At 42.7% G+C, this 15,023-nt stretch overlaps 1 protein-coding gene across 4 annotated transcripts in view; it reads right to left on the reverse strand.

Moving 5' to 3' along the window:
• The window catches only part of PTPRG (protein tyrosine phosphatase receptor type G), a 730,904-nt gene that overhangs the window by 123,734 nt on the left and 592,147 nt on the right, over positions 1 to 15,023 (reverse strand). For all 4 annotated transcript variants that reach the window (XM_077128810.1, XM_077128809.1, XM_077128808.1 and 1 more), the window contains exons 7-8: positions 11,365 to 11,522; positions 2,035 to 2,227 (exon numbers count right to left, since the gene is read on the reverse strand). In XM_077128810.1, coding sequence (XP_076984925.1) covers positions 2,035 to 2,227; positions 11,365 to 11,522 — 351 coding nt within the window. The remainder of the gene's footprint in view (positions 1 to 2,034; positions 2,228 to 11,364; positions 11,523 to 15,023) is intronic.

Raw genomic sequence — 15,023 nt, forward strand, 5'->3', positions numbered from 1 at the left:
CTCTCTGCTTCGAGAAAGATCACCAAATATCTTAGTATTCCTCTATCTTAAGATTCAGCAGTGAGGACTATAAACCTTGTTGAATGAACACCTGACGCCCCACGTTTAAGGACAAGTGCATGCTCTGCTCAAATCCTGAGAAAGCCCATTCAGTGGAAGATCTTTCCCACTTTGACAATTTCATGTAACAGACACCGCTATTTCCTCTGCCTTTCTTGGGAAATAAAGGCCATGCATTCTCTCTGCACAGCTGATATACTGTATGCTCAGGCTGTTTTTCGGGAAAGGGCTTTATAACTGTCATAACCTCAGCAATTCTGAGCTACCAGATCTTATGCTCACTTGTGATATAAATTCCTCATTCCCCACATGTCTCCAACATATACTTTGCACACCCTGCCCTGCTTTTCCCCAGTAAGTACTTTTGGGCGGAAGCCTTGGAGTTCGGTTGTTTTTTTTATTTTTAGCTAGGTAAAAACCATTTAGCGTAAGTGGGGTTTTCTATGCCAGCCCAAACTCAGATATTTCACAGGCTGTGAGCTTCCTAAAACCCCAGTTGTTCCCAGCTGACAAACAATGTCCTTGATAAAATGTCAGCCTCAAATTATTTGACTTCCGGCCCTTAATCGAGGGACCTGGCCAGGAGAGGCTCCCCTTGCTACACAGACAGAATCACACAGACAGGAAGGAAGAGGATCACATTCTCCAAACTCCCTTTCCTTTTCTTTTAGCTCCTTTTCAAACACACAAGCCCGGAAAATGGGCTCATTCTTATCATCAAAGTGCATATCACTGTAGTTACTTAACCGATTCTTACAGACTATAATCTCACTTCCCCTATTCCTACAAAGCTCGTGTGCTGGTAAGCTGGTCTGAAACAAAACCTTCCCATATAATTTTTTCTGAAAAAAAAAAACCTCCTCATACAGTTCATCACAATAAAAACATCACAGTCCATTTCAGATGGTTACAAATGACACAAGCCCTTCCCATATTACCCAAGCTCAAATCTTCATAGAATGAGAACACTGGCTTGGGAGATATCCATCTCCTCACACCCAAAGGAAATTCCTTCTACGCCTTCCTCCCCTCCAAATACTAGGACTTTGATCAGCATCATTCCCCTCGCAGTTTCCTGAGTCTTGGAGCTCTGCTGAGCTCGGTACTGTGATTAAGACAAATCGCAGAGCCTGAGAGGGGGCACGTGAGGGTAGAATCATATGTTCTCGTTTCCTAGGAGAGAAATTCATGTTCAATTCACATGAGAAAGTAGAAATGGAAAATATTATGATGCCTGGCAATTATAAACTCATGATTACCAGAGATGGGAATTAAACTGTTAAAATAATAGCGTAAAAAGGCGCAGTGTTTTCCAGTGCGGGTGGAAACTTGGAGATGGAATTCTTGTCCGGTATGGACGCTGGGGAGAAGGGTGCACTTGGAGTGTTGGAAACAATTAAAAGTTCCTATTGTGGGTGGGCCATGGTGGCTCAGCAGGCAAGAATGCTTGCCTGCCATGCCAGAGGACCCGGGTTCGATTCCCGGTGCCTGCCCATGTAAAAAAGTTCCTATTGTTTGAGCTCAGAGACAAAATCCTGATCTCAATGGGGAAACAGTTAAAAAGGAAAACATGAAAAGCTTTCTTTCGTCATTAACTAGTTAGGGCTCTACTTAGAAGGTAAAACTGCAGAGAGAATGACTAATATGTTACTAATCACAGGGCCAGTTTTTAACATATCTATTTCACTGAATGTACTCCTACAACTGCTTGTACTTATCATCCAGAGCAGTTTCTTTTAGCAGAGACATATATGTTTTATTTATTTATTTATTTGGCATGGGCAGGCTCTGGAACTCAAACCCGGGTCTCTGGCTCGGCAGGCGGGAATTCTTGCCACTAAGCCACCGTTGCACTGCCTACATATGTTCCTAATACCAATTTCCAACTGGTGGCTGGCTTTGAGCTCCTTTTAATTTAAAGTAATTTATGATAAGGAAATTTCCTCCAGGCAAGGACACTTAATCCAAACATACCTTTAGAGGCTTCCGTGCCCAGTGGGTTTTCCAAGAAGTCTGTCGCATCGTGGTTCCACGCGTCGCGGCCGGCAGACTTGGACACCACCCTGTCGTTCAGACCCTGCTGCGGTCTAAAGTTATTTCTCAGATACTCCACCGACTTGACATGGTCTTGCTGCTCCGTGGTGAAAATGGAATAAAAAGCCTCGAGCTAGACAGACAACCAGAGGGAGAGAGAAAGAACATCAATTAGAAAAGATATGAAGTCCAAAGGGGGAGCTGGCGATAAGAACACAAAACGGTCGGATGCGCTGATGGCGGGCGAGGCGGAGAGCCCAGCAGGACGCGAGGCTGCTCCCTGGAACCACTGCCCACAACCTGATCTGGCTATGGTTTCTGTCCTGCCAGCTAAGCAGGGAAGCACTGCCTTTGCAGGCTGTAGGGAGCTCCTCTAGTTTGGGTCTCAGGCGACAGTCCCGGTCTTTCTGTGCAGTGCCCTTCCACCAAGGTCTTTGGCAATGATGAGGAGGAGCAGAGAGTGGGTTCCGGAGGCTGACCGCCTGGGCATGGATTCTAGCTCTGTTGCATACCCACTGGGACCACCCCGAGCAAGTTGCTTAACTTCTTTAAGCCTCAATGCGTCCTCCACGAAATGGTGATAATCACAGTGGTTTCATTCTTAATAGGTCTTTTTACCAACCAGGGAGCCAAGTTCAGCAAAGAGTCACAAAGTCACTGAAAGCATGACTTGCAGGTTCAATTGCCCAAGCTCAACATTTACCAGACGGGTAATTATGGACAAACTACTTAAGCTTTCTGTAACTTAAGTTTCATTATCTATGAAACATACATAATAAAACTGCCTACCTTATCAGGGCATTGCAAGGATTAAAACCTTCGTAAAGTTCTTAGCACACAGTCAGCCTACGATACAGATTAACTGCTACTGTAATAAATAAGAAACATCTAAAAGATCATTGACCAGTCTTTCATAGAAAAGGAAAGAAAAACAAAACAAACAAACAAAAAAAAACAAAAAACAGGACTCCAGGATCATAATTACCAAAAGGGATTCTTCGTGGCCCTCCACATTCTGATCACTTACAAAAAAGGTCATTTTAATATGTGAGAGGGATGGAGCAGTCATGGGGCGATAAAGACTTGTTCTCAACAGAACACAAAGCTGCTCTTGTCACCAAAGAGAGCGACTGCAATTTAAAATGCCCTTCTACCAACACACTACCTCCTAGAAGTAGGAGGGAGGAAATGGAATGAAGATGAGAGAAACTGGTATGAACTGTTTCTGGTCGTCTGGCTCTTTGAATACCCAATCAGAACGTTTTCTGTGGGAGAAATGAAGTGTTACATTTAAACAGCGATCTTAGCCAAGAAAAATCATTTAAAACTATATGGAGTCACCCTACAATTCTACCTCCCCTCCAATTCTCCGGCTTATGTAGAGTGATATCAAAAACCATGAAACCTTTTCTGCTTTTTCATCAAGGTAAAATGAACCAGGGTAGTCGCTCAAACAGCCTAAAGCAAAAGTAGCATGTTACTCCTGTGTTATTTCAATTCCCTATAATTCTCTTAGCTTCTCTTCTTTTCAGGGACCAGATGAATTCAGTCTATTGAGAATTCACTTTCTCTCACATTCTTCCTTCTGCTGTGGCTTCCTTATTTATAGTGAAGGGAAAAAAGACAATGAATGGCAGAAAAAAATTGAGAAATTAGATTGCTCACTCTGTCAAATATCACCCACTCATAGGAAGACAGCTAAAGATGTCAAAAAGAAAAATTACCTCAAACTAATGATGTATATCCACTCGACAGGCCTTCCAAAATCTGGATGAAAGCATCCAGAAACGAGAGAAGGTTTCAGATTTTTTTAGAGAAGATAACGTCTTAAAATTACATGAAAGGAATTAACAAAGACCCTCTGGGCACAGTCCAGGGAAAAATCAACCAAAATGATGTAAAGGATGGAGAATAAATCCTGTGAGAAAAGGTTAAAAGGAAGGGGATTGTTTAGCCTAAAGAAAAGCCAAGTAAGGAGTAATTTGATTAAAGGCCCCAGAATGTGGAAGATGCTGACCAGCTCTTCTCCGCATCTAGAGAAGGCCAAAAAATAGGAAATTGGCTTAAATTAAAGCCTAAGAGACGTGAGTTGAATAAAGGGAGGAATTCCCTAACTTTTAGGGTGATTTTAAAAAATGAAATGGGCTGCCATACATAGCAACTTAGGCCGGAAATTTTCTGGAAAAGACAACCATCTGTTCTCAAATGGCTTAATCTCCAAGTTGCCAGAAAAGAATGGCCTAGGAGACCATCTCAGCAAGATGACTCTGAAGCTTGTTTATTCCCTAGAATATTTGCTTTTTTTTCCCTGGCAGCTAGCATTTAGTTCTCAAAAGTTCACTTTTGCTGCTTCAGGGAAGAATTAGTCATATAACTGTAAAAAGAGGCAAGTTCTGAATTTAACAGAAAAATGCTTTTGCTTAAATTGCTCTTACAGCTTAATGACATACTATGGCTTAAAAGCCTCACTGCTTCCTTGTCATTAGATCAACTTGTCCAAAGGTTTTGAAGGAAGGATGTGATAGTTCTGAGAGTAAACTGATGACCTGAACGAATTATATTGTCAACTGGATCATAGCTTTCCTTGACAGCCACACAAAAGAGGGAAAGGAGGACAAGCTTAACAGACTCATCAAATGTCCTTCTGTAGGCTGGTGGCATTCGCTAAAACCCTGCAATTCCTTTAAGTTGAACGAAAGTTGCCAGTGTCCTGTCTCTTTGGTAATAGGCATGAGGTGCCTGCTTGGTCATTGAGTGGAAACCTCTGTGATCCTTGGACTGGCGAGAGGAGTCGGCATTTTTCATCTTGGCAAGTGAGCAGTGATCAGCTGGGCCAGAAAGCTACAGAAGCATCACTACACAGCTGCTGTTGGTTGTCCCTCAATCCTCACCTAGTCTTGTAACCACACTCACTTAAGGAGAACCTGACTACCATCTGGACCTCCACTTTGTTTAATTCTCAGGATGCATGGCATTTACAGAGGCCAAAATGAGAAGGTGCCCCTGCAGTGCAACCTGGCCACCCCGCATAGTGCTGGAACCACAGAACAACCTGTGCAATGCTGTGCTTTCCTCTGTCTCTCTGGGCTTCTGAACGGAGGTTCAATTCGTTTGACTCTTCTAGAGCCAGTCAGGCCACAGAGACCCTTTAAACGTGTGCATGAGATCACATCACACCTCTGTTCCACACGTTTCTTTAACCCCCATTCTTACTGTGGGCTCCAAAGGACCTGACCTGTGCTTAATTCTTCAAACTCAAAACTCTTATTCTTGCTTCCTGGGTTCAATTCCTATGACTGAGTCCTACTTGCAAAATAGGTGTGAGCTTATTAAAATTATTTAATCTTCTGTGTTTTAGTTCCCTCATTTGTACAGTGAAGATTATTGCATTCCCTACCTCACATGGTTTTTAAAACTATTAAATGAGTTACTATATGTGAAGTCCTTGGAATAATTTCTGGCACATAGTAAGTGTTCAATAAGGGTTATTATCACCTCTGTAGTTATTATTACTATGAGGAGGAATGTGGTAACTACAATTATTCCCTAAGCTAGGCTTCGCAAGACTTTAAGATATTAAATTGCTTCCCCCTCCTCCTTCTCCTCATAACTTATATTTACCAAGCCCATAAAGTGTTAGGTATTTTGTTAAGTATTTCACAGACATCATTCTGATTTCTCACTTCTTCTTAGCATAAAATAATATTCCAATAAAATTATTAACGACACTATTATTATATCATTAACCTAACAACTAACATTTATTGCCTTTATTACATGCTAAGCATTGTGCTAAGAGGGTTATGTGTTTTCCGTTAATTCTCACAATGATCTCATGAAGTTGTTAGTACTACAAGTGCAAGAGCATCTGACTGATGAGGAAGCAGGGCTTGCAGACACTAAGTAAACTTGCCCAAGGTCAAAAGGAATCAAGAGGTGCTGTGTGGGTTAGAGACCCAGGTCTGTGTGACTCTGTCTTCCTTCCATCCCCTCAGCTGCTCCATGGAGAACATAACAGACCGTTGGTATTATTCACTCAAAGCCTAAAGCCACAGTGGAGAAAATGAATGTGGTGTTACTAGAAGTCCCCAAGCAATTCCCTTTAGATGACCACCAGGCCATCCCATGCAGGGAACCCGCTGCTGATGACATAATCTACTTGCACTCTTCTGCACTTTGGAAAGAAACAGCCTATCACAGCAACAGAGGAGGAACTGGAGACAGTGACCAGGAAGGCAGGCACAAAAAGAAAGCGCCATCCATCTCAGAACGGCCTCATGTTTTCTCACCTTATTCTTTCTCGGTGGCATTTAATAAACACACTTGGCTTTACCTTTACTTTAATGTAACTAATGAAGTCTTTATCATTTAGGAAAAAACAAATGAAAATTTTTATTTCCGTATTATTAAATTGACTTTTTAGGGCGGGCCACGGTGGCTCAGCAGGCAAGGACACTTGCCTGCCATGCCAGAGGACTTGGGTTCGATTCCCGGTGCCTGCCCATGTAAAAAAAAAATTGACTTTTTAACTTTTGAAGTGAGCGTGCAAAACCCTTCTTTCTTTTATCCTTGCTTGGGGAGTCGTAATTGCATTTTAACTGGTGCTGTTTCAAGAGCAGTTCTAACCTTGAATTGCAAATGTGTTGGCTGGAAGTGTATATAAATCATTTCAACTTAGTTTTTAGTATAAAAATATTACAGAGAAGAATTAGTTTTTAATCTGTTGGTCTGAATCAAGGGAAAGTTGAAATCTATTCATGCCACTTGTGTGCAGCAAGAGCTCTTGTCCAGAATACATGGGGAGGCAACCATTGTAGCTGAAGGGGACAATGATAGAAAAACAATATGAATATAATCATAAACTAGTAAAAGAATAAGCACAATTTTTTTAAAGGATAGATATATAATGACAATTAAAACAAAATCAGAGTCATTTTAATTACAATGAGAAGCTCCAGGGAAAGCATTAGGGACTGAAATGTCACACCCCACACCAGGGAGACACTTCAACTTCATCACACATTTGAGAGATGGCTGGGCAGGCCAGGTTTTGTTGCCTCATTATTAAACAAGACAATAATGATGGAATATTAAATTTCCAATAGCCTGGAGCACTGAAAATTTTACTCGTTGAACCAAGGCTGCAAAAATAAAATCTGAGAACAGTGAGCTAAAAGCAGGACCGTGTCCTCCCTGTAGGTACAGACATCTTTGCATGGAGGCAATTAAGAAGGGGCACCTACAGAAAGAGAAAAAGACAACGTGATTAATGAAGAAAGCTGTTGGGTTTGCATTAACATTGGCATCTTCATCCCACCATTTAAAAAACGTTGCTCGTTCATATACAGCGCACACTTGCAGTGCTGGAATGCAAACCCTTCGAACTGAGTTACGCAGTGCGGTGGATCAGAGATACAGTTTAGAGCTGTGGCAGCTGCTAGCCACATGTGGCTATGCCCCTGGGAATGTGGCTACTCCTACCTGGTGAAATGATAATATATTGAGTTTATTAGGTTAAAGAAAATATGTTATTAACATTAACTTGGCCCGTTTCTTACATGTTTGAATGTGGCTGCGAGTAAATTTAAAATGGTGTATGTGGTTTGTGTTTTATTTCCTTTGGACAGTCCTGCTCCAGGAGCTTGGTGATAATTCAATAACGGTCAACAAAAACACCACCTAAAATGCACTGAGCATTTCCTTCCTGTGGTGCCAGGCAGGCATCTAGAACGCCCAGACAGACATTTCATCATTTCACCTTTATAATAACTCCGTGAAGTGGGTACTATTATCGTCCCCGTTTTGCTGATGAGAAAATAGAGGCACTGAATAGTAAGGTGGTTGAAAAGTTTGGCTTTGAAGATAGCTGCTGCTCTACACTCTAGGCCAGGGTTAAAGGAGACCACACAGACAAACCATTCACATCCACTCTGGCTCAAACACCCAAAACCAACCTATGCTTATTCAGACTTGTCGATTACCATTTTGTTCGGTTGACAAGGTCATGACATGATTTTTGCCTGAAAGCTAGAGGAGACATTTTTTGGAGCCACATAAGCCGCACCAGCGTGTGATCTAGATGGCTACATAAACCAGAGGCCGCGATCACAGGCTACAGCATGGTGTGAATGCCCCACCAGGGTCGCCAAGGAGAACCAATGAAGAAAGATGTGTGATTGACCGTATTTACTCTGGAAGCCTCAAAGAAATCTGCATCATTCAAGTACAGCCTGTGCTAACTACTCTATTAAGAGTAAACATGCTCTCACTTTCATTGTTTGCAGGCACCGGCAAGGGAGGAGGACAGGGGAGAGAGGAAATAAAGACTTTGGAGAAGGAGCGGCATGAAGGGCTAGGAATGTCTTCTTTCTGATAGAAGCCGACATGGAATTCCCAGCTACTTGGCTTCTCCAAACTGGCTGCCTGCCTTTCTGAACTGAACATTCTGTGCTAAGAAATGCTGGCAGAAAGAATGTTGGCAGGGTCAGAGCGGGAAGGTCTGAAGCTATGGTACTTGGATGGCTAGTGCTTTCCTTTCCAAGGACTGGCACAGCTGCGACCTCCCAGGCACTAGGCAGCAAGGATCCAGTGTGGCCACACAAAAATGGTCATCTCCCCTTGGGGGACATGTATGAAGCAGTACCTGATAAAAGTACTGGCTGAAGACGGTCTACGGTAAAGAAAGTGGAAAGTCACTGTGATTAATGGATTTCTTCTTTCCTTGATATTACAGTTACAGAGAAGTCACGTATTGGAAAACTTCTCTCTGACTGTACGGGTTACAGGGAGTGGAAGAGTAAACAGATGGTAAGAAAACACTTTCTAAAGAGCCCCAGTTAGCAAATGTCAAAATGCTCTTAAATGACAAACACTCGACCTGAGGTTCAAGCTCCAAACTCTGCCTGCCATTTGGGCCCATGAAACATCTAAGGTGGCAAAACAAACAAACAAAAATCCAGTGTTTGTTAATGATCCTTATTTCTCCCCAATTAAGCAGCCTCTCTTTGCCTCTCTCCCTCCCAGGGCATCTTACCAGAAAAAGTGGCCAAACTTGTATTTCCTAATCGTATTATCTCAAGTCTTTAAATCTTTGATGACAAAAGCATTGATCTCAGTTGACAAAAGGATCCCTGTTAAAAGCCCCTCCACCTAACCCCTGAGGATATAAATATTTGGACTGTAATTTTCTTTTATTTTAATAAAACAATGCTGGCTTCACCATTAGGAAGAAAACTCGTTTCATATTTCATTATCTCCTTAAGGCTGACGGATCCTACTCAGAAACAATGTAAAATACAAATCACCAGTTCTTCCGTTTTCGTCAGACTGGAAATACAAGGGGAAAAAAAAAAACGCCAAGTAAAGTGCCTGCCAACAGTGCAAGGAGACCAAACAAATCTGTTTAGCCTGGCCCCATACCATCTAAATTTACAGGAGAGGCAAGTGGTCTCTCGTCCATAGAACGCCTTCTAAAGAGTCTGTTGCATTTACCCCAGAAGGGCAAGGCAACGCTGCTGTCTTAGGACCCTGAATCCAGGGTGAATGCACAACAGAAGGGCTGACAGCTCATTGGTAGGTTTATTCAGATCCACCCTCCTGAGCACCTGAAGTAAGACAGGCTATTTCCAGTCGGGCCTCAGCTCTTGAGTTATAAGGTCACCTGGTGCTAGGGGAACCATATTGGGCAGGTCATGCAACCAAGACAAAGAAACAGGGGTTGTGAAGGGGCCAGAAGTTTGCAAAGTACGGAATCACAACTCTGTAACAGAAACTCCAAGATTTAACAGGCCACAGGCCCCTGAAAGACCAGGAAAAGCAGGTGCCTCACTTTTTTCTAGTTCTAGTCTAGGTCACAATGAGAGTCAACTGGCATCACTTCAGAATGTCTCTGCTACTGTTTCCTCTACTCCTTGAGCTAATTTGAAGCGGGTTTCTATTGCTTACATTGAAAAAATTCCCGACAAGGACACTATCTAACCCTATTTCCCCCACTTCCATACTCCATACCCTCTGCCCTTATTGGGAAAACCTTTGGACTTTCCCCTACACCAGTGGAGAATATACTCTTGCTGTGATTCTACATTACGGACATGACCATACAGTTCCAGATCTGCCCCTTCTCTCTATAGCACCCCACCATTAATTGCCAAGCTCTGAAAGGGAAGGGGCATTTTCATGACAGCCCAAATAAAAGCCTTCTATTTGTAGACAGTCCTGATTAATGGCACATATCTACTTTCTTAGAAATCCTACCTCAATTTCCTGGCTCCATTGTCTTGGAATTATACAGAAGAAATCCTACTTTTCTTCCTTACATATGTAAGCTGAATTTTGGATGAAAAATCTGTCTTGCTTATCAATTACCCTCACAAAATGATTTCGAGGCTTCTCACCCTCATGGTGGTTTCCCCTGTTCTGACACTGCCCATTTCCTTTCCCACCAATTTCTATCCATGGTGACCTGCTTGGCTTAAAAGCCACTTTCCCATGAAATTCGTGTAGGCCATACTCAGAGGGAAGCAGTGCTGTGGGATGTTTAGCAACATGGGTTTAGAGTCAGATGCAGTGGGTTTGGTTTCCAGCATCATCATTCATTAACCATGAATCTTCGGGCATGTTACTCAGCCTCTCTATATACCATGGTAGCATGACACCTGTCTCTCACTGCTATTTGGCCATTGATCAAGTTGACATATGTCACATGTTTAGCCAAGTGATTGACACATTAAAAACTCAAGCAATGGTGCATTTTATCCATGTCTTCATGTACACACATCTTTCTCTTTGCTAAATGCAAGTTTGGTGGTTCAGAGCATAACCTCTGCGGTTAGACAGCACAGTGTGGGAGCCATGTGACCCTGGGTAAGTTACTTAATCTTTATGTCTTCCATCCTCCTTTGTAGAATGTAGGTGTAATAGAAGATTCCTCAGAAAGACAAAATGGGTTAACACCTGCAAAGAGCTTAGAAGAGTTCTTGCCACAAGGAATCATCATCATAAAAGATAGCTCTTATTTCCTCAAGATTGAATACAGAAATGTGACCCAATTTCATGCCTGCAATCCTCCTCAGCTGCTTATTGCTAACGGGGAGTGAGAAACTACATCTACATTTTATGATTCTCGGGTTCAAAACATATTTGTTGGATGGAAGAATGAAGGAATTAGTGAAGAACAGGTAATCAAAAACTTCCTTACTGGGGTAATTCCCGTCACATCAATCAACACGAAACAAGGAAACACAGAAGCCCTGATTGGGGCTTTGACTCTACCTGATGGTAAGAGATGGGAACAGGCCTTCGGAAGACGATCCACTCCACAATTTCACTACACGGTGGGGTGGTCAACGAGCCTGTGTACCGGTAATAGCTGCCCAGGGAGGCAGGCAGGAGGTCCCGGAGGACAAACGGATCCAGGAAGGTCTCCTTCTCTGTTCAGGGAAAGAAGGAAAAGAAGAGCACAGTTACAGAGTGGACCACGCTGCAGACACCCAGTCAAACCCTTGCAACGCTGGTACCTAGTCACCACCCTTATGTTTGGTTACATCCTGAGAAGCACTGACATTTGGTGGTGGGAGAGCCACAGGAAACAAAGCAGCCTTTCCCAGGGGATGCCACACAACAGAGTATTTCACACAAAAAAAGGTTCCATGATGATAACACTTGTTGGCAATATTCCAGTCCCTCCCACTGCCCCAGGAAAGAGAATACTCTAGCAAAGGAAAGCCTCTGAGAAGTCCTGCAGAAAAGAAATGGGCTTGACCTTGTTTAACCCATTCTTTTCCAATCTTGTTCCACCACAGAACCCTTGTGTACCTAATACCAATATACTAATCATCTGTGGGACAAACTTTGGGACACAATGAGAGAGTCAATATGAAATGGAAACCAAGTTATGGTAAAGCGCAATTCCAAAGTCTGTTATATTCCACTATGGTTTCACCTATGTTCCATCCAAATTAAAGTGGAATCTAACTAAGGTACAATCCTGAACTTAAAAATGATGACCCTAGGGTGCATGGTGGTTCAATGGTAGAATGCTTGCCTTCCATGCGGGAGACCCAGGTTCGATTCCCAGGCCATATACCCCCAAAACAAACAAACAAAAAAATGGTGGCCCTAGAAATAGAGTTCTTTTCCCCCCCCCACATTTCTTAAATGGAAGAAATGATATTTAAGATGAAATACAAGAATGAGATCTTTAAAAATGTGAGGAAACAAGGCATGGAATGGGTTAGTGCCTGTCCAAAGTCATGCAGTGGTAAATTGCAAAGCAGGGATATGAATCCAGGTATCTTCATACCAGAGTCAGCATGGATCTGCCTTAGCTAAAGCAGGAGCTGAAGGTATAGGGTAGGAGTGGGAGAGCATTTCTGGCAGTGGGAACAGCATATGTGAAGACGCTGAGGTAGGAAGGAACAGTGCAACTGAGAGGATTAGGGCACTATCTTAGAATTCTCCCACCCAGGCTCAGTGGATCACCTAACTTGCTTCCTAAATCAGAGGAGGTTCTAGTATCTACTCCACTCCCCAGAGAATAAATAGCTTTGGGTCTAAGACTTAATATTTTTTAGCTTTTACTATATACCAGGTACTTTGCTGACTATTTGTGTGATGCAAACATTTAAGCATATTGAATATGCCAAGCTCTATTCTAAGAGCTTTATAAAGATTAATGCATTTTAATACTCACAAGAGCCATACAAAGTATGTCCTATTATAACCACCAATTTACAAAGCTGGTATGGAAAACCTGGTAGGCTGAATCTAGAATCCAGGCTTCAACACTGTTAAACCACCAGGACTTGACAATTCTCTGAAGTAAGTACTTTCAATACCCTCATTTTACAGATGCAGGAACTAAGGCACAGTGAGGTTAGGTTGGTCAGTTCAAGGTCATTACAGTGTACAGTGGTAGTCAAGCAGTTACTCATGAGGTTCAGAAAACTTCCTTGATTCTTACATAGGTTTCTGATTCATTTTCACTATGAAAAAAAGAAGTATTAACCTGCAAAAGTCTTTCAAATCATAGGGTTCTAAGATCAAAATGACAAAAGCTTTAGACAAAATGCTAGAAATCACAGAATTGCCCACTAGCAAGCTCAGACTTTTTTTTTTAACATGTTTTATTGTGAAATATAACATATTTATATAAAGCAATAAATTTCAAAGTACATTTTAACAAGCAGTTATAGAACAGGTTTTAAAGTTAGGTATGGGTCATAATTTCACAATTTTAGGTTTTTCCTTCTAGCTGCTATAAGACAGTGGAAACTAAAAAGAAATATCAAAATAACACTTCAGTAGTTATACTCAATTGTTAAATCCTAACTTCTCTGTTACAACTCTTCCTTCTTCTTTGATCCTTCTCTCAAACTTCAAGGGTTCTGCCCTTCCTAACTATTTCCATGTTGAAGGGGGTGTGGACAGATGGGATGGGGGATGGAACTAATTGATGTTCTTAGAGAGACTGGCACCTCTGGGTTTCAGAACTTATCTGACCTACGAACTATCTGAAAGTCTGTTTCTGAAAAGTAAACTTAGTGAGTGCAATTTTTGCAGGATCTCAGATAGAACACTAGGTGTTCTTTAGGGTTAACAAAATGATGTTGGTTGGGGTTTGACAAATCCTGGCAGTTAGTAATATCTAGTTGCAGCTTGCATAACAGTAGCCTCCAAAATAGCCTCTCAGCTTTCCCCGGCTTTTGGTCAGGAAGGCATTGCTGATCCCATGATGCCTGGGTCAGGCTCATCCCTGGGAGTCATGTCCCACTTGGGGGGCGGGTAATGATTTTACTTGCAGAGTTGAAGCCCAGACTTTAATTCAAACCTGGTGAACAGCAGCAGACTAATAGGGAAATCTGTGCAAATGAGCTTGGCTGGGACAAGTTTGGGCCAGAGGAGGGCCATTTTGTATTTTGGCACCTGTACTTCCCGGGCTGTGTAAACGGTCAACACAGAGCCTGAAGCAAGAGTAGATGTGCAGGAGGTTAGCACTGCCAACCACAAACCTGCTACTTCCATTTCTCCCTTGTGTTGCGGGTAAACTTGGCGTCAGCCTGCAGCACACCAACGTGTCTTAGGATCAAGGGCTCTAGACTGAATGGCTAGATTATCTGCAGGGTTTTCCCCTAGGGCCCTGATCCAATATTAGGGTTGCAGTCAAGCATGTTACACGGTGATGGGAAGTGACAAGACAATCCTTACAAGCTTGGCGGCGGCAAAGCCCCCATCTAAAATGCCCACTTGAGGGAACAGGCCATGGCTTTAAAGAACATAAAAGGATGAGGCAGAAACACCTGCTCCACCAATCTGAGCAGACTAGATTTCAAAAAGAAACATGGCTTCAGCAGGTCGAGGGCTCTTAAATAACTTTCTGTTACTGGCCAGTGAATCCAGCAGGGACCCCATGGATACTGCAGGTCTGACTGCTGTTGCAGGCACAAAAGGGCTTCTCTGTTCTAGATGCCATGACTGGACAAGCAGCTTCAGATGCAGGCTGTGGCTTTAGCTGACTAGAAGGGGCAAGCCGATCAGGGTGGGTAGAGTTGTGTGAGGTGGAGGGAGGTGGAGAGAGGAGGAGGTCCTGGCTTCTCTGCTTATTTATCCCTCCAGCATCACTACCTTCAGATCTCAGAACTCTGGGACATGGTGGGGTCCTTACAGAGCCCTAGTTCAGTGGCTCTGGGAGTTAGAGAAACTTTTCTTAGAGTAAAATCTAAGCCAGGAGCCCAGTAACTCAAACAGCTAAAAATGCAGCCACTGACAAGGAAGCTGAGTGGACCCAGGGACATCTCTGGAATTATACTTTGAAAACCTCCAATTTAATCCAATTCTTCAATTTTAGTGCAGAGGAAATGGAAAAACAGAGTGAAGGAACAGACCCAAGGTAAAAAATGGGAGGAGAACACAGAGACTCGGATGAGATTCTT

This window comes from Tamandua tetradactyla, chromosome 15 (genome assembly GCF_023851605.1).
Source record: "Tamandua tetradactyla isolate mTamTet1 chromosome 15, mTamTet1.pri, whole genome shotgun sequence".
Classification (NCBI taxonomy): Eukaryota; Metazoa; Chordata; class Mammalia; order Pilosa; family Myrmecophagidae; genus Tamandua; species Tamandua tetradactyla.